The 24,780-nt window shown below is 43.1% G+C and overlaps 1 protein-coding gene across 1 annotated transcript in view; it reads right to left on the bottom strand.

The window, feature by feature from the left end:
• The window catches only part of LOC125119416 (aromatase 3), a 30,572-nt gene that overhangs the window by 4,424 nt on the left and 1,368 nt on the right, over positions 1–24,780 (bottom strand). The window contains exons 2-7 of the mRNA XM_047766350.1: positions 20,216–20,366; positions 9,583–9,737; positions 6,923–7,099; positions 4,360–4,474; positions 1,669–1,783; positions 967–1,129 (exon numbers count right to left, since the gene is read on the bottom strand). Of these exons, the coding sequence (XP_047622306.1) occupies positions 967–1,129; positions 1,669–1,783; positions 4,360–4,474; positions 6,923–7,099; positions 9,583–9,737; positions 20,216–20,366 (876 nt within the window). The remainder of the gene's footprint in view (positions 1–966; positions 1,130–1,668; positions 1,784–4,359; positions 4,475–6,922; positions 7,100–9,582; positions 9,738–20,215; positions 20,367–24,780) is intronic.

Below are 24,780 nucleotides of genomic sequence, written 5' to 3'. Positions count from 1 at the left end.
TTTCAAGCAGCAAATGGTTTTTAAAAGATGGTGCCTTTCTACAGCAAAATAGGTTGTTTCACAGGGATTCTGTAAAGTCAAGAAATGAAAGTCTGTATCATTACCGATATCTCTTCACAGGTGTCTGAAATGTGACCCTAAAAAGATGACTTATGTGAAGCACATTGCAAATAAGGCATTCTGTTTACTCCCAGGAGGCAGTTCTGGCTTTGGAATGTGGCAGTGTGTCCCTGGAAGGGTGGAGATCTCAGAAGCAGAGGGCAGAATGATGCTGAAGCAGAGGCGGAGCAGGGAAGAGGAGGAGCTGGGAAGAGCTGAGCAGGGCCTGGGGGCTCCCCTGCCAGGGAAGGGGGAGGGATGGGGCTAGCACCCCTGGACTGGGTGGTGGGAGAGGGAAACCCTGCTCCCCTGCCTTTGCTCTCACCCTCTTTCCCTCCCTCTGCTGCCAGCTGGAAGTTCACTTAGAATGTGCGGCTTGAAATTCAGAAACCCTGCAGTAAAGGATAAACATTTCCCTTGGTGGACCCTCAAAAACCTTTTGTCACTGATCAAATAGCAAAATCTTGTGAAAGATCCCATGTTTTTAAAACACATACAAATAAAACCATATATACATGTTAAAGGTCTTAAATACACAGCAAGAGTATTAATGGTGATTCCCCCTGGGGAATGGGATGAGGCTGGGAAGTAGAGTGTGATGGATCGGGGGTATGACTTTCTGATTTATACACCTTTCTATTATTCGCATTTTTTTCCAGTAAACATGTATTATTTATTTTAGAAAAACCCAGAAAGAATTATCTTTTTAGCCTGTCTGGCATAATGAAATTTTGATACAACAACCTGTTTTATTGTTCTCTGGGTGGATTGTAATGAAGATTTTGACATAGGATTTTTAGGACACAGAAGCTGATATTCAGAAGAAATTATTTTCTAAGCGCTATTATTTGTTTGATAAATTCTTACCAACAACAGTGTAGATTTCCTTCATTAGTTCCTCTTCAACCTTGGGGTGATTTGCAATGAGAAACAGCATGAAGAACACAGTGATAGACATGGTGTCTGGCGCTGCAATCAGCATTTCCAGTACGCACTGGTTCACATTCTCCTTTGTTAATTCGCCACGTTTCTGAACAATTGAAAGAGGGGAAGAGATATTGGAAAAGTGAATTAAAATTCCAGAACAGGAGGGGAGGTGGGACTCAGGGATTAACAACTTCAACAAAATGAAGTCACAGAAATTATGTGTCCCTAGGATTGACGATGGACATTTTTTTGTGACAATCTTCAGCTGAAACTTGACTCATTTAGCCATTTATGTATGTATTTAGTGTGTTGGACTCTCTGGTTTTCATATTTTGTATTATGCAGACTCAGGGCAGTTTCAGTGTTAAAGGCTTCTACCAGGGTGTCTAATATTGGGCTATTGAGTGAGGCATTATAAACACTAGAGCAGTCTGTAGCCACATCACCCAGAATGCACCCAATCTTGTCTAATCTTGGAAGCTAAGCAGGGTCAGGCCTGGTTAGTACTTGGATGGGAGAAATACTAGAGAAAATGCTTAAAAGCAGAAACATGACAGAATTAACAGGGAATTTTTTGACACCCAAAGACAAGCAGTCATACACATATGTTGTGTGGGAATTATGGATAGTCCAGGTCCGTACCTCAGCAAAAATCAACTGAGTGGTGAAATCCATAGAGTCTTCCAGTTTCTCTGCTGTTGAAATCCTGTGTCTTTTTTCTTCTATTAGAATGTCCATGGCGTCTTTCAAATCCTTGCTGGAAATGGAAATATCATCTATTTGCACTCAGTTCAAACATCTAAAAATATGAACTCATTTGCCATTGGTTGACATAAAATGACCTTTTTTTTTTTTTTGAAGCCATTAGTCCTCTTGGATAACTGAATTTACACTTAATTTTCCTCAAATATCTTTAAATTATACATATATTACAATTCATGCTAAGGAACCAGAGTTAGCTAAGTTAACCACACACTGGTAGCAAAATCAAGGCTGTAACCTCTAGTTAAGTGGTAAAAACTGGAACCAAAAGGCTAAGTCCAACATTTTTTAAAGTGTTGGTGTGATAGAGAAAGACAAATATTATATGATCTCACTTATATGTGGAATCTTAAAAAAAAAAAGTAAGCTCAGGAGTTCCTCTATGGTGCAGCAGGTTAAGGATCCAATATTGTCTCTGAGGCAGTACAAGTTTGATCCCTGGCCCAGCGCAGTGGGTTAAGGATCTGGCATCATTGTAGCTGCTGCTCAGAGTCAGTCCCCAGCCTGGGAATTTCCATATGCCATAGGTGTGGCCAAAAAAGAAAAATATATGTGAGTTCACAAATACAGTGGAATGGATTGTTGTTTACCAAGATATGGGGGTGGGGGGTGGGCAAAACGAGTGGTGGAGATCATCAAAAGGTACGAACTTCCAATTTATAATAGTAAGTCATGTGGATGTAATATACAGTATGGTGATTTGTTAATAATACTACATTGCATATTTGTTGCTAAAAGAAATATTAAAAGTTCTCATCACAAGAGAGCATTTTTAACTGTGTGTGGTAACAAATGTTAACTAGACTTATTATGATGATCATTTTGCATATATACAAATATAGAATCATATATTGTACAGCTGAAATGAACGTAATGTTACATGTCATCCATACCTTAATAAAAAAGCAATATTAGCCAATTGCAAGGGTATGAGGGGAAGGAGACTAAAAAACTTCTCTGACTCTTTACTACTCTAGGTCCTAGGAGATATTACTTGGTGCACTAACCATTGACAATGTTGTATACAGAGGGAATCTTGCTGTGCTGATTTAAGGAAACCAAAGAGAAGTTGCTATGCAGTCTCATGCAGCAAATTTCTGTGGACCTGCTGACCATAACACAGCTAAATTAATGATGAAGTTTAGCTGCTGACCATAAGACTCTTCAGATGACCACAAAAATCAGACTGCAGTGAAGAGACAAATCCTTTATCTTATTGATTCAAGTCATGATAAGCTCTGGTAGAAACAAAGAGAAATGTTTAGGGAACCAAGTGTCCAAATCATCCACCTGATACTCATCAATGACTTGAGACTAGAAAAAGCAACATCAGTTGACTTCCTCCCTGGAGATGAATATACTGAGTTTTGAAACATGCAAAGAGAATGAAGTTCGATCTTCAAACAAGTTTGGAGTTTTACAAATGGAGAATTTAAGATAGTCACTGACATCTGGGGAAGATATTAACAAAGACATGGAGAAAACTATCATATTTAGTGCCTGCTACATGTCATGCTCTGTGCTACATATGAGATCTCATTAACCCATATCTCCACCCTGGAAGGTAGGTTATATTTTACTTCAAATAACATCCCAAGGCCAGTTGGTTACTAAGTGGTAGAGACAGGATGCAAACCAGGTATGACTACCTCTAGATGCCCTGGACTTTCCACTGGTGGTTAGAGGTGGCATGTGAAGTGGCTGGCTATGTACACACTAAACACCCACTGGTTAGCCTATAGGCCGCTAGACACTCATTCAGGCTTTGGTTGGAATAGTCTGAGACCAAAGCAAAGTCATTTAATAAGGATTTTAGATGCAAGATACAGATACATAACTAAAAAGAAAAAAATAACACCTTTTATTGAATTTCATTATGAAAAATTATTTTGTGACTACTGTCAATTTATCCAAGTTGAATTAAGTTAAATCCATTAGCAGCAACACAATAAAATGATTTTATGTTTCCATTTTTTGCGGACATCCAAAGGGAACTTTGACAAATAGTAATGACAGGCTCAGCCAATTCTTCTTTTCAACACAAAATATAAAATGCTGTCCTAGTTCTAGAAGTGGAAATCTCAGCCTCCTAGTGAAAAGCTGCCCCAGGCCAAGGGCTTGCTTTACTCTGTGGTCTGGGCACATGCACCCAAACTACTGTAAGAAGTGTTTCATCAGGGAATTCCCACTGTGGTGCAGCAGAAATGAATCTGACTAGTATCCATGAAGATGTGGGTTTGATCCCTGGCCTTGCTCAGTGGTTTGGGAACCCAGGGTTGCCATGAGCTTTGGCGTAGGTCATAGACTCCACTTGGATCCTGCATTGCCGTGGCTGTGGTGTAGGCCTGCCACTGTAGCTCCAGTTCCTCCCCCAGCCTGGGAACCTCCATATGCCCTGGGTGGGGCCCTAAAAAGAAAAAAGAAAAAAGAAAGTGTTTCCTCTGCAACTTAATCAACAGCTCCTTTGTGGTTCTGAGAAGGAGAAACCTTGTTGGAAAAGCCAACAATATCTAAGACATAGTGCAAATCAATCCAGTTTCACCAATATATTTTCTAAAATGTGTTACTTACACAGACTTTTCATACTTTCTGTACAGCCAAGAAATCTTAAAGAAGATGTCTGGTTTGAGAAGGAGAGCTTGCCATGCATCAAAATAACCCTGGACTTTATCCACGAGAGCACTTTCTATAAAAAACAAACAAACAGAGCAGAGCAGTTGAGCCCAAAAAGGATACACTGATCAGAAAAGATCCCCTGTAGATTCTCCTACCACCTGGGATTCTAAGCAGGGTAAGGTTCCAGCTTCAGTGGGTGTTTCAGCCATGTGATGCCACTAAACAAACCAGTACTAATTTATTCTGCTTGAATCTAAATTGGCCAAGTTAACTGGAGATTTGCCAGTTTTCAAGTTTGTGTTAAAAACACAGCCTAGAATCTAACATGTTTCCCATCGGCTGAGCCTCCAACTCCTTCATATTGTCCTGTTCATGGGACAGAAGGTACTAATAACTATGGCTGTTATGGTCTCAGTTCAGAGACATGGAAAGGCAAAAAGCCTCACTATTCTCCTGTTTATATTTATGTCCAGAACGTGGAATTAATCTTCAATTCTTCAGTGCCTTATCCTGAATCCTGTGCATAGTCAGCTTTTAATGGATGTTCATGAATTAAATTGAATACTAGAGAAAAGAAAACCCCTGATTTTTTTGAATTTCTACAGAAGGGAAGGGAATAGACATTCATTTTCAAGATGCTAAATACCAGGCACAGGGCAAGGTGCTTGTCACAAGAGATTCATTTAATGTTTACAGTCTTTCTGGGGGAGTGAGTGTCACCATTGTGCAGATGCAGAACCTGAACTTGATAGAGACTGAAGAAGCTCACCCAACCCCAACCAGCCAGGGTGCCAGGCAGGCCCTAGGCTGGAGCCCAGTTCTTTTTGACCCCAGAGTCCAGTCCTTTCATCGTAGTCGCCCTGGGTCCCTGAGGCAAACTGAGAGTTCAACAAGTGCCTGGTGAGCAGAAGGAGAATACACATAACTGCATGTGGGTCGTGCAGGTCCTTAGCACCACAGTCTGCATCTGTGAGTTAACAGCTGTCGAAGTCCCTTGATCCCTCCTAGGAGTCAAGGCTAGCGGGGAACCAAGGAGCAGGGGCTTATAAGCCTGTAAACCTCAGGAGCGATGTGTGTTGAGCAGGCAGTCAGGACTTTGGGAGTGCCTGTCCGAAGGGGATCAGGCAAGAGGCAGTGACTGAAGTGCTCAGAGTGAATGGGGCTCCCCTCCTGATGTCAATCAGATGCGGGTGCTATGACTCTTGTAAGGAATCACGAAGGAGCAGGGGGATGAGGCAGGGAGAGTGGAGAAGAGGAAGGAGGGCTTCCCGCTTGTCTGCTTGTCCAAATGGGGTCAAAGAGGGAGCAGGCGTGCTAGCTCAGGTGGTTTGGGCAAGTGTGGAAACCATGCGTTGTTCTCATGCCTGTGGTGTTCTTCCCGCAGGACTGCATCTGGCTCGTGGCTTGTTCGTTTGGGGCTATGTTCAGATGTCCTCTCCACAGAGGCCTTCCTGACCACCCTCTCCACAACAGCCTTGGCCTCCCACTGACCCCCCGCCTTTCACTTTCTGGCTCTTTTCTCTGTGGTGTTGTGTTTTTTTTCTCCCAGACACTTATTATTGCCTAATATATTGCTAGGTAGTTACTAGTTTCCTGTCTGTCTCCCTATTCTTTGAAGGCAAGGACTTTGTCTTGTCCACTGCTCCATCCCCCAAAATGGGCATAAACTAGGCATATAGTAGGCAATGGATACATATCATCTGAATGAATGTATGAATGGATGGACACTGCTAGAAATCAAGTGAGGAGAAATTACATTAGGCTGATAACAGCCAGATGGAGTGAACTCCCCTGATTAATGTTTCTTCTTTGTAGATGGTAGAGTTGCATGTATGTGTTTTAATACTTAGTGCTGTAAAATAGTGAGGAAAGCAGCTTTTTGAATGGGATGTCTTGCCAGGGTTGTTATAAATGCTTCATGAGAGAGTCCATATAAAGCCATTTTTAAAAGTGCTTGTCACATAGTAGATACTAAATCCGTGGTAGTTATCACCATCATTTCCTAGGGCATCAGCACCATTTTGTGTTCCAAAGTTATAATTTTCATACTTAGTAGCTTTGAGAGAGGTATGTTTGTGTATTTATGTAGCCATGTGTGTTATATATACATACACATATATATGTATGTATGTATATGTGTATATCATGCCCCAAAGAACAATTGGAAATGGTTAACTATATAGGTTTGGTGGTAGGATATATTTATGAACAAATAAAATGATCACATTTGTTAAGTTTCTACTGTGGGTTAAGTTTCCACTTCCATTTGTTTGTTAGGTTCTATTTGCTAGAGCAATAAGGAGAAACACAAGAAATAGGAGAGGGCCCCTGCAATGGATGTACATGATCCTGTTCGTGAACAAGGCAGACCTACCAGGAAGACATTTTAGGGCTACTTAGAAATGTTTAAAGAAGAGCAGTGTGCAAAAGAGCCTATCTTTACTTGAGTCCATTACCCTTCTTGTGTCCTGCTCAATGAAGGGCAGAACGTCAAGTCAGGAGACGAAAGTTTCCATACCGTCCAACGGGATCCCCAGGAAGAGGTTGTTAGCGGTGTCCAGCATGATGCGCCGCATGAGGGTCAACACGTCCACGTAGCCCAAGTCATTGCGGACCTCCTCCAGCTTGTCCAGGTGCTTGGTGATGGAATCGGCACAGACGGTCACCATGCGCACCAGGCCAGGGCCGGACAGAGCTGAAGGGTGCACATCAATCAGAGAGTGAGCTTCCTCCAGCTCCAGGGCACACAAGCACCATCAGCGGACTTTGGCTCTTTCTGTTTGGAGCTTAATTGGCCACACACTTTTATTCAACACGTGAGTAGAAATGTTCATATACTTTATTTTTATAATCTAATTTTCTACTAGCAGGCATCACCTTTATGATTAAAAATGAATGAATAAATAAATATTTTAAAATGAGCTATTCAACATTAAATTTTATTCTTGCTGTGACAAATCATTTGTGAGAGTACAAATGAGACATTTAGTACTTGTGGCCATAAATCATGAAACATTGATTTGTTTACATTTCACTCTAAAGAAGGACTGGATTTGGCCAGGGTAAAATTTATTCAATGTTGCAATGGGTAGCAGAATGTTGCTACAGAACTGTTCAACTAGATCTTTCTTTTCTGATCCAGAGTGTTTTCTGTTTAATTGTACATCATATGTATGAAATGATAATCTTAAAAACTACCAGACATACCCTTCTCTTAATTTCCTTTTCTCTTCAAACTACTTCTAGGTTTATTGGACTTAATGTTATAATAGTGAAACATTTTTTTGTTGTTGGCTCAGCAGTCTTTCTCACAAAACTGCGAACTCTTTAGGGTTGTGATAACCTATTAGATTTGTGTTTCAAATCCATAGTACATGGTGGTCTTTGATATATATTTGTTAAATAGAGGAATGAATGAAAGAGTGAATGAATAGATGAATAATGACTGAAACTAGGTAGAGTGAACTGGCTCTGAGCTCTCCTTTTGCTTGAATATTGACCATTGAGCAGCAATGGGTCCCTCTGGTATGTGGTCTGACATGAGAGTTTAACTCTCTTTAAGTCCTTTCTTTCCTTGTTCTAAGTTTCTTCAAGCTTTTAAAAGGAGTAATCTCTTTTTTAGGTCTTTCTCATTCAGACTTGCTGCTAAAGTCAGACCCCTTCTTTAACTCCAATTATCTAAAGTCAAGAGTCTTTAAACAACACAGATCAGCTGTACTGTGGCAGGCCCTGAAAGAAGACTTTGCCAGTAAGAAAGGAGGTGTGGTGAGTGGTCCTAGACTCTAACCATTTCCATACATGTGTAAAACAGAGGTTGGGTTGGCAGCATACTTTGAGACTCTAGGAGGAACTTGGCATATAGGAAAGGCCAGGATGCTGTTTCCTGGGTAACTATTACATCCACAACTGGGACAGATGTTTCCTGATGACTCAGCCCTTTGCATGGAAGGGTTGGCTTTGCTTACCACTCCCAGCTGATGTATGATTTGTCTCTATGTCCAAGAGCTTGAAGCCACATCTTAAACATATGTGCAGAATGCAGTATCATTGAAAGGGCCACAGGCCAAGGTGTGGGTGGCCTCTAGAAGCTGGAAAAAGCAAGGAAACACCTTCTCCCCTAGAGCCTCCAGAAAGGAACACAGCATTGCCAGTGCCTTGATTTTGGCCCCTTGAGACGCATGTCCGACTTTTGACCCACAAGCGTATAAGATCCTCAATGTGTGGTTTGAAGTTCCTGAGTCTGTGTCAGTTTGTGAGACAGCAGTAGGAAACTAGGACAGAGGAAGCTGTGATAGAGTTGTGCTGAGTCCTGGTGATGGGCAGCTCTGTGGAGGGGCCTCACCACTTGGCTGGGACAGGCATAGGTGTTCCCTTCTCATCAGCTACACAGCAGCATCTAGGTTCAGTATAGAGGCTGGCTGGAGGGAGGCTATCTGTGGTTTGTGGGCAGACCAGCAACCCATCTGGCACCAGATTCAGGGCATGACCATATTCAATTCCAGCAGCATATAGGAAAGGGGGAAGTCACTATATAAGGTGCTTGGGGTCTTGTCTCTACTCATCCATTCCTTGCTATGTTGCCTGGGGGAAAATCACAAGCTCACTACAAATGTATTTCGTTAGGTATAAAACTCAGAGGTGGGACAAGATACAGCCCTTCTCAGTAATAAAATGCTCTAATTTAACTTATTTGCAAATTGTTTTCTGCTAAAACATCTCAAATGTCAGCCAAAGATTCATCAAACATACTGGCTATGTTAAATCAACCATATTGCTGATACGCTAAATTCTTAACTGAAGTGACATCAAGTATATAGGGTGCCAATTCTTTACATTCATGTAATTGTGCAGCAAGAACAGATTTGTGGCAGCAAAATGTGTATGATCTGGGGTTGTCTACTCTGCTGTCATTTACTATTGTAGAAACTTGGGCAAGTTACTTATCTGTTTATGCCTCAGTTTTGTCATTTGTAAAACATAGGTGTTATGACTATCTACCATATGGGTTTGCTGTGAGATTAAGGTATCAAATGCTTGAAATACTGCCTATTATATCGTATATGGATAATGAATGTTAACTCTTTCTATTTCATACCAAGAAGTAGCAGAATTTAAAAACTGTTTCAAAGTAGGCATATTCACAGGCAAAAGAACAGAATCCACCCAGCTACTGAATACCTTTTGTAAAGAAAGGTCGAACAGCTTTCCAGAGGGCTGGATTATTGTTGAACATGATGCCTTTTTCATGCATGCCAATGCATTCCAACCCAAGTTTGCTGCCAAATCGGCACGTGTAATGACTGTGCTTCATTACGTGGAACATACCTGAAGACCTTCAGAGAAAGCACACCTTTGGGTTAATTGTTAAAGGTCAGGAGAAATCAACGTGATGAGTATGACTATCAAGTGGCTCTCATAGCAACTGCATGTTGATCCAAATACACCGCCTAATTTCTAGTTTACAGATTAAATAAGCACTTGTGTTAGCACAAGAACTCCTTACTGGTTCAAATATTTCTACTTACTAGCTCTCTGGCTTATCATCCCTTATTGTAGAACACACACAGACACACACACACACACACACACACACACAGAAACACACACACACAAACACACATTTTGTTGCTTCCTCTTCTGTAATTCCAAGTCTCTAATATGTTACCTACCAAGGTGGTCAGAGCTGCAAGGTTTCACAAAGCTGAACCCTCCACACCATCTTAGTTCTAAGAGCCTCTATTCCCCAAGCAGCCCTGCTCCAGAGTGCTTCCCTGCACATCACCCTCAGAATTGGGAGATGCTGGTTAACCAAAGTCTTACCTCTTTACTTGGAAGCAGCAGTTCTACCCTGCACCTTCCACACCCCCGAGTCTCTAATTGGCCCTGGCCCCTCAAGTGGGGTACCATTCAGGGACTGAAGGACATCTCCTGGACACCTGTGGCCCTGGGCTTGGTGGCAAGGCTGGGCCTGGAAGGGTCTCTGTGACGGCAGCAGTGGCTCCCTTGGGCTCTGCATCCAACATGATTCATCAGAGTCTGCAGGTTCACAGGGTTTTCCAAGGACATAGGATGTGCAGAGCCTTTCGACAGGCCTTGACTTGGCAACCCTGGGAGTCTGGCAAAACCCAGGCTTCCTTGAACTCCTCTGTTCCTCTTCCACTGCTGTGCCCTCTCTCCCCACCCCCAGGCCCAGCTTTTAAGGGCTGGGATGGGCCTTGAGAGCAGCTAGGAAAGAGGAGACAGCCTCTCCCCACCCATCTCCCCCTCTAGGACTTGCTTTCAGAATGTCCAGAATGTCCTGAGTTAATAAGCCATGTGGTTAACTCTGCGTGGGAGTCAGAAGGGGGGGGGGGGCACGTGAACACATATGGGCTGGAGTTTATCAGAACATAGAGAAGATAATAAGCAGGACGTGTGGTGTTTGTAGGTCCGTCGTTTTCATAAGTGCCAATATTTATACTGCAGAGGGAGATTGTCACAAACCCCACTTGCAGAAGTCAAACCAGATTATGTAAATGATACAGAGGAAAGTCAGTGCAGCGAGGAAACAAGGCAGACAGACGAGGGCAGAAGGAGGGGCAGGGGGTCACCTCGAATTCCTGACCCACAGTGTTGTCTGGTTATGGTGAGTGAGGGAGGGAAGAAGGGTCACGTCTCTGACACCTCCCTCCGAGGCGCAGGCTTTTTATCCATAACCTGGCAACGTCAGGTCTGGGACATGGAGCCCTGACCTGTCCCTGTGCTGCTGAGTAGACAGTAGGACCACAGAGTTTTTGCTCAGGCACAGACAAGGTCTCATGTGTCCTCCTCCCCCTTCCTGTGCTAACAAAGCTGTTCCAAGCACGTTACCAGACCTCCTCTGCGGGGCAGGATAACAGGCTCTTCAGATCACAGCATTTATGTCACAGTATTTCTATGGGCTTCATATGGCCAAGTGCCAATTCCCCTTGATGACACATAGGCATGGCAGAGTTACTTCCTCCCGTATGTGTATCTGCAACTCCCAAGAATTTCCACTCGAGTATATTCAAATTGAGGGCCATTTTTCTTGGCGATAATCAGCAAAAGGAAGCAGAGTTTGGGAGTCAAAAAGAGGAGCAGAGGGGTTGGCAGAGAAGGAATAGAGGTTTTCTGCAGTGCATCTGTGGGACTGGAGAAAGCCACCGCAGGGTGACCTCTCATGAGTCTGTGTTCCGGCCACGTGAACAGGGCAGGCCCCAGAACGTGGATAAACGTTGCCCAACCTGTGTGGTCTGGTGAGGAGCTGCCATAGGCACAGCTGAAGTGATATAAGCCTTGACTTGGGGCTCGAGAGCCAAGCCAGTCCGGTCTGCTAGGGAAGTTAAAGTAGGTATTCTAGAACCTTCCCACCTGAGGCTTATTGATTATGCCATGTCTCCAAGACCAGAGTGGAGTTCAGAGACACAGATCATGACAATCCAAAGGGACCAAACATTTGAGCAGAGGAATAGGAAGACAACATGCTCATTCTTGCAGGAAAGTAAAATAGTTTAATAAATACTGGAGTTCCCGCTGTGGCTCAGTGGTTAACGAATACAACTAGCAACTCTGAGTATGTGGGTTTGATCCCTGTCCTTGATTAGTGGGTTATGGATCCAGCATTGCTGTGAGCTGTGGTGTAGCTCGCAGATGCCACTTGGATCCCATGTTGCTGTGGCTCTGGTGTAGGCCGGTGGCTACAGCTCTGATTGGACCCCTAGCCTGGGAACCTCCACATGCCGTGGGTGCAGCCCTAAAAAGCCAAAAAGAGAAAAAAAAAACTTTTTAAAATAAATATGTCTTTGATTCTGCAAAGGAGGAAGAAGCTGGACATTTTCTGTGGTGCAGGGGGTAGAAGATGGAAGGAATTGCACAGTGCTCATTGTGCAATTCAAGATGCGTAACATATTTCTGGTTTTAACTTTATTTTAGATGTTACTTTTTCTTATTTTGATGAACTTAATATTGTTTTAAAATTTCAAGTTCAACACAAGTGAACAGGTGTTCACTGCAGTGTTGGTTCTTCTTCCCCTCTCTCCACCAAACTTTTATTTCTCATTTGCAATTTCTCCTACTAAGGGGGCTTTCTGAACACATAACCCTCAAGATGGGAAGTGGCTAGTACAGTCTATATGACTGATACCTACACTGGCCTACAGTGACCATCTTCTCACTTGATTTTTCTCTCCAAGTTGACAGTTGGCTCCTAAAAGGATGACTTTGCCTTAAGGAGGTTGTTCAGCATTGCCTGTGAGAACACATTCCTATAAGACAGTGAGCCAAGGAGTTCATCTCTGGCTGCGTAGATTAGGCTCTGGGCTAAGAATTAGCCAAACCCTCACATTTGTGATGAATTCCAAAGTCCTATTTCAAGTTTGAAAGAAAGCCCCATTTCAGTGCTGAGAAATGAAAATAGAATTATCATAAGAATGAATTATTTACTTGATATCTGTTTCAGGAAGAAAAATCTTATTTTCAAATCAAAGTACTCTCTACTAAGTGAAATATACTCTTGATTTGATTCTCGACAATACTTATCAAATGATCCTGAGTTTTGGACAAGTTTTCCTCTTCCTAGCAACTGTTTAAAAAAAAAAAAAAAAAGAACAAAAATCCAGGTGTTTCTATATTCCTGGGAATTAATTTGGCTGACAAATATAAAAATTTTGTCCTTTATGGAAACATCATATAGAATTGACTGAAATTCTTATTAGTAGATTTCATAACTGTAGCTATTATTACCATCCCACACCTTACTCTATAATCAAAGCAGAAAGTAAATGTATACTACTTATTCAGAAACTAATATCTACCAATTTAAGTGGATAGAGGACAAGCAGAATACTATTTTCTGTTCTGAATTTTAGAAGTTTTTCATATTTCATAAAACATATTGGCCTGTCCATTTTTTTGAAGAATTCCTTTAAATTTAAAAACTTAAAAAGTCAAACTACAACCCAATTAAATGTTAGTTGATAAATAGCTAATGATGGTTGCCGGGGAGAAGAAGTGGGATGGACGTAGAATTTTGGGTTGGTGGATGCAAACTGTTACATTTAGAGTGGATAAGCAATGGGGTCCTACTGTACAGCACAGGGAACCATCTCCAATCTCTAGGGGTAGAACATGATGGAAGATAGTATGAGAAAAAGAATGTGTGTGTGTGTGTGTGTGTGTGTGTGTGTGTGTGTGTGTGTGTATGACTTGGTCATTGTGCTGTTCAGCAAAAATTGACCCAACACTGTAAATCAACTATACTCATTAAAAAAAAGAGCTAACACTTAAAACCAATGTGTCCGTTAGGGGGCGCCAACATCCCAGTTATGCTGAATCAAGGGCTCTGCCTTGGCAAAACACAAAGTAGCCAAGACTGAAGTGATACACACAGCAAGCAAAATGTGACTGAGGTCAAGCAGTTTAAAATGACATTATTTATCAAAAGTAGACTGGCTGTATCTAACCAAAGTAAACAGGAATGTGAAGAAGGGAAGGTTGGTGAAGAACCAGGGACACCAGCCCAGAGCTCTCCTGATTCGCAGAGCAGCAGAGACCTCCTTCCCACAGCAAGGTGGGCCTATAGCACCAGGTGAGAGAGAAGTTATACTGATTGACTGACTGGGAGAAGATTTTCCACCATTGAGGAGAGACCAAGTAAGTCCCTAAACTCAGAAAGAACGCTGTCTGGTCCCTGACGTCAGTATTCTTCTTAAATGTGACTCAAGTCAAAAGATATCTCCAGGGAGTTCCCGTCGTGGCGCAGTGGTTAACGAATCCGACTAGGAACCATGAGGTTGCGGGTTCGATCCCTACCCTTGCTCAGTGGGTTAACGATCCGGCGTTGCCATGAGCTGTGGTGTAGGTTGCAGACGCAGCTCGGATCCGGCATTGCTGTGGCTCTGGCATAGGCCGAAGGCTACAGCTCTGATTAGACCCCTAGCCTGGGAACCTCCATATGCCGCGGGAGTGGGCCAAGAAAAGGCAAAAAGACAAAAAAAAAAAAAGATATCTCCACATTGAAGTTCCCACTGTGGCTCAGCAGGTTATGAACCTGACTAGAATCCATGAGGATATGGGTTCAGCCCCTGGCCTCGCTCAGTGGGTTAAGGATCTGGTATTGCCATGAGCTGCGGTGTCGGTCATAGACGAGGCTCAGATCTGGCATTGCTGTGGCTGTGGAGTAGGCTGGCAGCTATGGCTCCGATTTGACCCCTAGCCTGGGAATTTCTATATGCCAAAAAAAAAAAAAAAAGATATCTCCACACATATCAAAGTTCTTGTCTCTTCAGAATGAAAAGGAGTTAGGAAATAAGTTCTTAGGTGGTTAGGAAGATGCCATCCTCCATTCTGAGTTTAAAGAACTCCACACCTGAGGTCAGGTTCAAGAGTGATGAGTACTAGAAATATGGGGGAGAGAATCAATGGAGTAATTGGTACCAAACATTTAAAAACACTTGCTTTGTGTAGACTTGTCCCGTGCCTGTGATTTATACTCCATTGGTCCTACCACTTTTTCCTGTCCTTTGCCCTCTAGTGTCCTCTCTTAGCCAGCTTCTATACTGGAGTCACCAAAAGAGAGTAAGAAACCTGATAACAGAGAGGTCTGACTATAAATACCTTAACCTGATCAAATTTATCGTCACTAATTTGGGACCGCCTTTCCTGGTCTCCTGCTGTGATAGAATATGAAGGTCCTACATCTAGGAGGAAAGTATTATTACATAATGTTAAAATGAATGGGATTGAACCTATAGACCTGTTGTTCAGTGTATAAGCAATACTGGGAATAGAAGAGTATGTTCAAAGACACTGTAATGAGACAATGAGAGAAATTTGGAATGTGGGACATGCTATAAGACACCTGACCTGGTCTTTTCAGAAGGTCAAGTTCATGAGAGCAAAATTGGGATGATTGCTCTTCTAACTTTCTTGTTCATTTGATCTTTTCTTACTAGAAAGCTGGCAAGATATTTTACTGTGAAACATTAAAATCACTCCCTTCAGTGTATCTTCAACTCCCTTACTTAGTCCTAGTTGGCTGGTAAAACCTCAACCGTTGCTCAGTCTAACTCTTACTCTGTCTTTGCACCTGGTAGCTGAATGGGGAAGGGCAAAAATCCATACATGCACACGTACACACACACACACACACACACACACACACACACACACACACGCTCTCTCTCTCTCTCACACACACACACACACTCACTGGCAGGTCTCAGTTAAATTGCGTGGGCTCTCATTGTAGCTGGCAATTCTTTGACATTTCTTGAGCCTACTCACTCTCACTTTTCTGGGTACTGTTATATCCTGCCTATTCTCTCTGCCACTGTTCCAATTCCTCACCTTTAATCTCAACCGAAAACTTTTTTTTTTCTACTTTACTGAGAAAACAAAAGCAACTAGAACCTCTGCAAGTCCAACCACCAGGATCTGTGCCCATCTTTCAACCTCCAACCCCCCCGCTCCTGTGGATGAACTTCTCTGTCCCTATTCAAGGCCAACTCCACTTGTCACCTGGGCCCCTGCACATCTCACCTGGCTTACCGCTTCTTTCTCCTGCATCAACAGTTTTCATCTGTAATTCATCATTTCCCATCACACATGTTGTAATATCTCCTAACTTAAAAAACAGAACTCCTTGGACCAAACATCCCTTTCAGCTCTGTTCCATTTCTCTGCATCCTTTATAGCAAACTCCCTGGAAGAGTTGTCTATACCTGTTGCCTCTGATTCTTCTCCCTTTTTCTCTGCAGTGGTCAGCCTTTGCTCCCACCACTCCATTGACACTGCTAAATGCAGTGTTCACATCTCTGTCCAGCAGGTGGCACTATCTGGATGGTTGACAGTTCCCTCCTCCTGGACATGCATTCCTCCCTGGCTTTCAGACCACCACTCTCCTGGTTTTCCCTTTTCTGCAAGAGCATCCTTCTCAGCCTCCTGTGCTAGTTTCTGACTGTAGTGGAAGTTCTGAAGGGTCAGACCTTCCTTCTTCACATCCCATTCAGTGGTAGTACGCAAGTCAAGTCGAAATATCTGAAATGAGATCCTGGTTTCTCCCTATCCTAAAGTTGCTCCACCCATCTCCTCTTCTATGCACAGCACATATTTTTTACCTGATAATAGTGTGGACAAGCACCCTAGTTTGCCTGGGACTGTCTCAGGTTTAATGTAAAAATCCACCATGTGGGAAACCCTCTAGTCCCAAGTAAACCAAGACTGTTGTTCTCTCTACCGATACCATATGTTTTACACTTTTATTGTTGGTATTTTAACACTGTAACAATGTATTTCTCTATAAGGGTAGGGATTTAGGATTGAGTTGTTATGATACCTGGTGTACGTAAGTTGTCAGTAAGTATTTGCTTACTTATGGAATGGAGAGCCAATAATGACTGACTATGTAGGTTAGGATCATCTGGTACTCAGCAGATAGTCAATTCTTAATTAATACATGCTTAAAAAATAAATGAATGAGTTTCCTATAAATTTATACCTGATTAAAACATGCACAAATACTATGCCCCTTATTTGTATGTAAACTGCTAACAGGTGCACCAATATGACCCTAATTAATTAGTGTGTTAAGTGCTAATTCCCCTTCATGGATGCTACCCACATTCTTTTCTTGATAGTCATGCCAAACGCTACGGTATACACATGACCTATAGTGTCATGCATAACGTCTATAGACCCTCATTACTTTGCAGCATCCCTCCCTGGGGGATCATGCCAACTTCACCTACGGATGACAGGCAGACCTTCCTCCAAAGCCCCCAGTTGCTCAGGCAGAGTCCCAGCAGCCTGACCTCCCTGCTGAAGTTCTGCAGCCTCCACCACTCCAGGACTAAGCTGATTTGAAAAGTTGGGCCATAATCTCAGTGCAGTTGTAATGGCTACCGATGCCAAACTTTTCAAAAGAGAAACAACCTGGCAAAGTATTCAAAGAAAAAGAAAGAGCTCCCCGGGGTCCAGTGGGGTCTTCTCAAGAGGTACAGGTAGTTCTGGAAGGACTGAAGAGCAGGCAGGGGAAGGAGATGGGGACAAACACATCCTATGCCTGGGGGAGTGCAGCCCTTAACAACAAAAGTGAGCGGCTCAGAGGCAATTAAAGGGAACACAGAGACTCCAACCAGAGAAAGCCAGCTGGGAGGACAGGGCAGGGAAGAGCTGGGGGAGCTGGGGGAGGGCGCAGTGGGTTGTTGTCCACGTCCTCAGTGTGAATCAGTGCCGGACTCTGTCAGGGTCGCTAAGGTTGCTCTCCTAACCACAGTAGCAGTGTGGCCAGATGCCACCTGCGCTGTAGTGCAGACCCTATTTCAGGAATTGCCTTTGGGGTTCCTGGGAATTTATCTGGTGATCTAAGTATCTGGTATCTAACAGCAGTTTCTGTTCTGTCCTCTGGTCCTTTGTCATGTGCTTCATTCTTCCCTCCAGGTCTAGGCTTGTGCTCCTACCACCTGAGCTGGATTTAGGGTATGAAAATAAGACAAAGCCACCCCAACCTGCTCAGCTGTTTTCCCCAACCCCTGGGAAAGGCCCCCTGCCCTGGAAGCTTCTTCCCTTCTCTCCTCCCTCAAGCTCCTCAGCATGTGGGATTCACCTGGGGGGCTCTAAACACGGCTGATTCCTGGGTTCCCCCATGACTTTTTAAAAGGTGGGGTGCGGCCTGGGCAGGGGAATTTTGAACAGCTCCCTGGGTGACTTTAATGTGCAGCCAGGGTGAGAAGCACTGCTCTAGATCCTGAGCTTCAGGCATTAATCTTTTGGATAAATATCCTGTTGGTCCCCTTCACCTGTGTCTGAGGGCGGGAGGTGACAGAGGAGGCAGACCCTGACTTGAGGGTCTGGAGGGCAACTAGCTGTGCTGGCGATGAAAAAGCAGGCCTCACTCCCCAAGCCCAGTTATCATTGGTTCCACGACATTTTAAGAGTCTAGGCAGTTGTAAAAGTGAGTGAAGTAGTTCCTGTCGTGGCTCAGTGGTTAACGAATCTGACTAGGAACCATGAGGTTGCAGTTGCGGGTTTGATCCCTGGCCTCGCTCAGTGGGTTAAGGATCCGGCGTTGTCATGAGCTATGGTGTAGGTTGCAGGCACGGCTCGGATCCCGAGCTGCTGTGGCTCTGGAGTAGGCCAGCGGCTACAGCTCCGATTGGACCCCTAGCCTAGGAACCTCCATATGCCGTGGGTGCAGCCCTAGAAAAGACAGAAAGACCAAAAAAGAAAAAAGAAAAAAAAAAGGGAGTGAAGTATTGATATTGAAAATAAGAATGTATCAAATGCACTTAAATTTGGCTGAGCAGAGCTCAGTAGACCAAGAGTAACTCTGGTCTCCTCATTAGAGCAGAGAATCTCAAAGTGGAGTGAGCCACAATCACCTGAAGGGCTCGTGGAGACAGATCTCTGGGCCAGAACTTCTTCTTTAGGGGGTCAGAGGGCGACCTGAGGAAGGGCGTTTCTCACAAGGTCCCAGGTATGTGGATGCTGCTGGTCAGGGGACCACACTCTGAGAAGCCCTGCACTGGCGCGTTTTACTATGAATGCCAGTGACATGGCATTTCCACTGGAGCTATTTCTGCTTGGTTGTAGAAACATGGTCTGTCTTAGCTACTCTTCAAATTTTACAATACCAAACTGAAAGAAATAGCGAAGAACCCAGGCAAAAGCTGAAGTGTGAGTTCGGTTCAAAAAGAACATACTTGGATGGATAGAAACATTTGGAAGGATAACACATTTTCCTGCCCTTCTCCATCCTTTCATGGATTTCATTCAAAGAATTGAACTTTGGGTTCACCATGTTTTTTTCAAAACACGACGTATATTATCATGGCCTGAAAAACTACTAGGTAGTTTCCAAATGCTTCACTTACTTCTGGGCAATGGTCTGTGTTATCTGAAGAAAAAAAAATTCTAAAATCCGTAGTATATCCCTACCTTTCTTAGTTTATAGGTAGTTTGTAGGTAAATCCTTGTCAGGGATTATAAATATAAAAACATGTTAATGAGACACTTTGGCACATAACTTTGCTAAAAGTCTGGTAAAGATAGCTGAACGTCTATGATATATGAGCCCTTTTAAACTCCCCATTTTCTATGGTCATTCACTAAGAAAACTAGTATTTCACAAAGTCAGTTATTCACAGTCAATGACTATTTGGTTAACCCTGGAGTGAATTCAGTTTGCTAAAGTTATCCAGAAAATGTAAGCGTAAGGGTGGCAGGAGAATACCTTTTCTTTTAATGGGCAGTATTGTTCCTGGTTTACCTAAAGTCCCTCAGCAAGGACATGGGCACACAGTCACCAGTAGGACAGCAGCATATGAGTGGCACCTTCTTCCACTGCCTACCCTCCTCGAGTTTCTCAGTAGCCTGTCATTAGAAAACTATCAGCCAACTGCGTCAGAATTTTTTTCCTCAGGTGTTTGTTTTTGTTTTGTTTGCTTGTTTCAATGCTTACCTATACCGCTAAGACCAAAATTTTAGGAAAACATTAAAGATGATACCTGTCCTTCAAGTACATTTTGTCAAAACCAAATCATCCGTATTCTAAGTTTCCACAGTCACTGCTCAGTGAGATCTTGAATGATTTCTCATCTTTGCAGAGTTCTTTATATGTACCTATGGCTTCAAGCAAAACCCAGTTCTTCTATTTGTCTTAGTTTTTTACCTGGGAATCACTCATCTTTATTCAAGTAGTAAACACATAGCTTTGGAAACAAAGATGGCAAGATATCAAAGTAAGTTTGTTTTTTATTAGGCAATATCCCAGCCTCGATTTTAAAAGCGTGTCTCCAATTATTAACAGACTTACTTGCTAATAATGAGTGTTTCCTCTCCACCTATCCAGACCCTCATGAATTCTCCATACATTTTGTTGTAGTAGTTGCAGGCACTGCCAATCCCCATCCAGAGGAACCTGAAGTGGGAAATGAGGGGCCCAATTCCCAGAAAATAGCCAGGACCTAGGGAAGTCATTAGATCACAGTCAGTATTTCAGCAACATCAAGAAAAGCAATTGCTTTAAGTTATTTTTTTTTAATCTGATTGCCCACTTATATCTTCTGATGTAGATAGGTGAATCACACACATTCACAGTGATTAAAACAACCACACAAGTCAACATGGGGCTCTTCACAGCTCCATGAGTAACGAGTAGTTCAGAGTCTACACCACAGCAGTTCCATATGGTCTCAATCATTTCAGTCACAATGAACTGGAGTAGGGTCTACTCTATCCTTGCCATGTAAAATGGTGTCCATAATTTTCAAATGCAAGTCAATCAGTTCTTCTAGTAACAAGCATGAAAACCAGGACAAGTGATGAGCTGACAGATCTGTCTGGCTCCCTAGTTTTGCCTGAAAACATTGCGTTTGAAAGTACAAGCTAATGCATGGGGTGGGTTTGAATTAGTTTGTGGTTTTGGTGTCGTCTTTTTAGCTGTGAGAAACATGGTCTACAAAGACAGTGTCCAACAAAGGGCATCCTTTCCTTTTTTTCTTTTTTTTTTTTCATTCAAAAATGATTCAGTTTAAGAAGAGAATCTTAAACTAAATCTCGTTAGAATCAAATAAAGCTAAGCATTGAGGAAGGAGGCACTGGCTGATCAGTGTCCAGCCCAGAGTCTGAGACTAATGAAGAGCAGTGGCCCTGACACCCTTGCTTATGTAGATCGTGACAGAAATGTGAGCCAAAACTCACACAATTGGCTGGGACAGTACAGTGCTGTAATAATTTAGATAATCTGAGTTTTTGCTTGAATCATCTAAATGGAAAGTTTAGTTCCAAATCTGGCAAACCAGGTTACTCCTTAATTTTGCAGTAGCAGGATTAATCTGGACAAGATGATCAGGTTTTGTTTTTTTTTTTTTTTTTTTTCATCTTTACACTTCATTGTTAATGTCTATAGAACCAATACAAGGATTTGGGTTCTTTTGAGTTAAGGGTTCTTAATCTTAGGATTGTTCTAATAACACTATATTATAAGTAGATGACTTAACATTAAAATAATTTCATTGAGCTCTCAAAAAGAATTAAGGTAAACAAGCTGATTTGATTATATACATATTTTCTTAAAATGTCACCAGATATGCTGACCTCTTGTCAAGTGAAATATGCATAATAACATCATATTTTGCTAAATATTTTAGCTTGAGACATTATAAATCCTCTATAAATGTTTCCTGGATGATTTTTTAAGTGATTAGATGTGTAAATGATGAAGTTTTAAATGTCATCATGATTTAGAATATTTTAGGTGTATTTACATTGATAAACATGGAAAAGATAAAATATCTCATACACTTAGTCCCTGTGAAGTCAAACATCTGTCTTTTAGGGAATAAACTTACTCAACGAATATGCAAGGCCCATGAGGAACAAAGACATACAAGTAACAGCTTTACTTTTCATGTTTTAACTAAATATTTCATGCCATGTAGAAAGTCTTACTATTTGGCAACCACCATTCAAATTTAAAATATGACAGTGAAGAGCCATAGCTCCTGAAAAAGAGAGATTGTGATGAATTCTGCTAAGGTTGAGAACCTGAGTGTTCTAACCATAAGAGAAGCAGAATTTTTGATCCATCTTATGCCAGCTTAATTCAGCCAGCAAACACTGAGACACTGCTACTTACAGGCACTAGCTCCAAATTAAGGACCCGTAAGGGTATGATAAGTATAATTCAGTCCCATCAGGTCCTGGCAGGAAAAAAAATGTGAAAAAACCCCACAAAATCAAATAATTATCCCACAGTGTGATCCTTTCCTTTGCGCGCATATCTTGTAGCGTAAAGTTGGAAAGAATAATGCTCTGTCTAGAAGGGGAGAAATTTTGGTAGGATATTAGGGAAGCTCTGGTTGTATCCTCATTAAACTGCTCTCTGCTCTCAGATTTGGGAATGCCAATCTATACATTCAAAGACTGTGGGAGTCTCTTCACACCCAAAGAGGAGCAGGAAATGCTTCCCTGCATTTTTGTGCAGAGACAGCCTCCATCAGGCTGGCACCTGAGACCTCTTGCCCCCTGTCCTAATCAAGAAGCTGTTTCATTCCATGCTCGGTGTAAACCCTGGAGAAACCTGTGCACATGAATGTTCATAGCAGCACTGCTCACAATAGCTCCAAACTAGAGATATCCCAATTGTCCCCTAATGTCTAGAATAGAGTGGGTGATTAACCATGAGGTGTTCCTGTAACTTCGTATCAGATGAACTGCAGCTGCATGCTACAACCTAGATGAATCTTACAGGCATAAAAATGAACTACAAAGCAAGACAAAAGAATAAGCAATGTAGGATTCTGTTTTTAAAATCTGTAAAACCAGGCAAACTTAAAGTATGTTGTTTGCAATATGAAAATAGGTGAAAATTTTATAAAATAGCAGGGGAGCGATTGTCACAAAAACAGAAGATTCTTTACTTCTGGGGGCGAGAGAGGGTATGATTAAAAAGCACAGGAGGAGTTTCTAACATCCCACTTCTTGTCCTAGACTGTGATGATCTGTTTATCCGTGCGTTTTTTTTTTTTTTTTTTTTTTTTTGTAAAACAGATTGTTTACGGACAATGAGACTGTATTGCCATGTCTGTAACTAATGTGGTGCCCAGGGCAGAGGGAGGCTTTAAGGAGAGGATCCGTGTGCAAGGTTCCTGTGTCCTTGGGGAAGGGAGAACTGCCAGGTGTCAGGTAACTGTGAGTCCTGGGCAGAGATCAGTGAACTGGGCCAGTTTCCCCAAATTGAAGTTTACAAAGCCCTCACATAGAAGTGACTCCTTCCTCCCCCAGCCCTCATGGCCCTCCCTGGCACTAAGTCCTCTGCCTGTGTGTGTCGTCTCTGCATATTCCTGCCCCCCACTCCCCCCAGCACTGATATGCAGGCCCTTTTAAGTAAATGGAGGTTGACAAAGCTGAGATCTGGGTCTCAGTCTCATCCCTTACTAGCTGTGGACACTTACCCGCTTTAAGTCTCGACGTCTTCGTCTGCAAAATAGGCATCACCACGCCCACCTCAACAGAGTGCCATGAGGTTCACAAGAGAAAATGAGCATGGAACTGCTTTGAAAATTGTGAGTTACTTGAGAGCTTTGGCTCATTGAACCTTCTTAATGCTTTGGCTTTCACTGACCCTGATATTCCCCACACCTATAAAACCAAGAACCCAGAGAGCCCGGAGGTCAAAGGTGGGATCTGGTCAAAGGTGCTCAGAAGTATTGGTCAGCAAGAACCACCCTGCAAGGCCAGTGTCCTCACCTTCCCTTCCCCAACCAGGAGTCACGGCATCTCAGCCTGGGCCACCGGAGGGCTCTGACCAGACCTCACATTTTCTCAGGGAAAGCATGGAACTAGAAGCTCCTGGTAGCACAGTGGTTGTCCACCTGAGATGCAGGACTTCCTGGTGGGCCCCCTGGTCCCCTATTCCTACTTTCCTTCCAGCTGAGGTGCTGGCAAGCCTTTTCCCTTTTCTAGGCTTGATCCCCACACCTGTGAAAAGACAAGTTTGAACGCCCCAGTTTCTCATACTTGTCTCAATGGTTTGCCTGTCAAGGCAGATCCTGTCTCTGGGGCTCAGTTTCCCCTTCCGTCAAACAAAGGGGCTGGGCTCCATTCCCTGGTGCTCAACCTGACTGCTCAGGAAAATCATCTGGGGAGATTTTTTTCTAAAAGAAATCCACATGGGAGTTCCCATCATGGCTCAGTTGTTAATGAATCCGGCTAGGAACCATGAGGTTGTGGGTTTGATCCCTGGCCTTGCTCAGTGGGTTAAGGATCCGGCATTGCCATGAGCTGTGGTGTAGGTTGCAGACGTGCTCAGATCCCGCGTTGCTGTGGCTCTGGCGTAGGCTGGTGGCTACAGCTCCAATTAGACCCCTAGCCTGGAAACCTCCATATGCTGCGGGAACGGCCCGAGAAAAGACAAAAACAAAAAAACAAAAAAAAAAACCATCCACATGGTGGCACCTCTTCAGATAGGGCTGAGAATCACCTGTGAGTCCTCTACCTGTCATGGTCTGAGAGGGTGATGTTCCAGCCCAGAGGGGGTGGACAGAGTGAGCTGCCAAAGCTGTAAGGATTCCATTTCCTACGCTTGTCCCCACCCACCCCGCCCTACAAAGATCCAGGGGAATTCTCCCTCCACCTGCAGCATAAATATCTAGCCTCCCTCTGCCCTTCATCATTCATGGATCCTGACTTGGGTACCCACTGGAGGAGGAGAAATCTAGCGAGGAAGGGGAAGGGGTTCAGTTACAGACCATGGAACAGGCTTTCTTCCGACTCCCCCCATCAGGGAGTAGAGATCAAAACTACTAAACATTCCTTTACATTGGGCATGAAAAAGTAACCTCAAATACCAGGCTGAATCAGACAGAGAGGCAGGCC

Source organism: Phacochoerus africanus, chromosome 2 (genome assembly GCF_016906955.1).
Source record: "Phacochoerus africanus isolate WHEZ1 chromosome 2, ROS_Pafr_v1, whole genome shotgun sequence".
Taxonomy (NCBI): domain Eukaryota; kingdom Metazoa; phylum Chordata; class Mammalia; order Artiodactyla; family Suidae; genus Phacochoerus; species Phacochoerus africanus.
The sequence above is the reverse complement of the archived record's forward strand: the minus strand, read 5'-3'. Positions and strand labels throughout refer to the sequence as shown.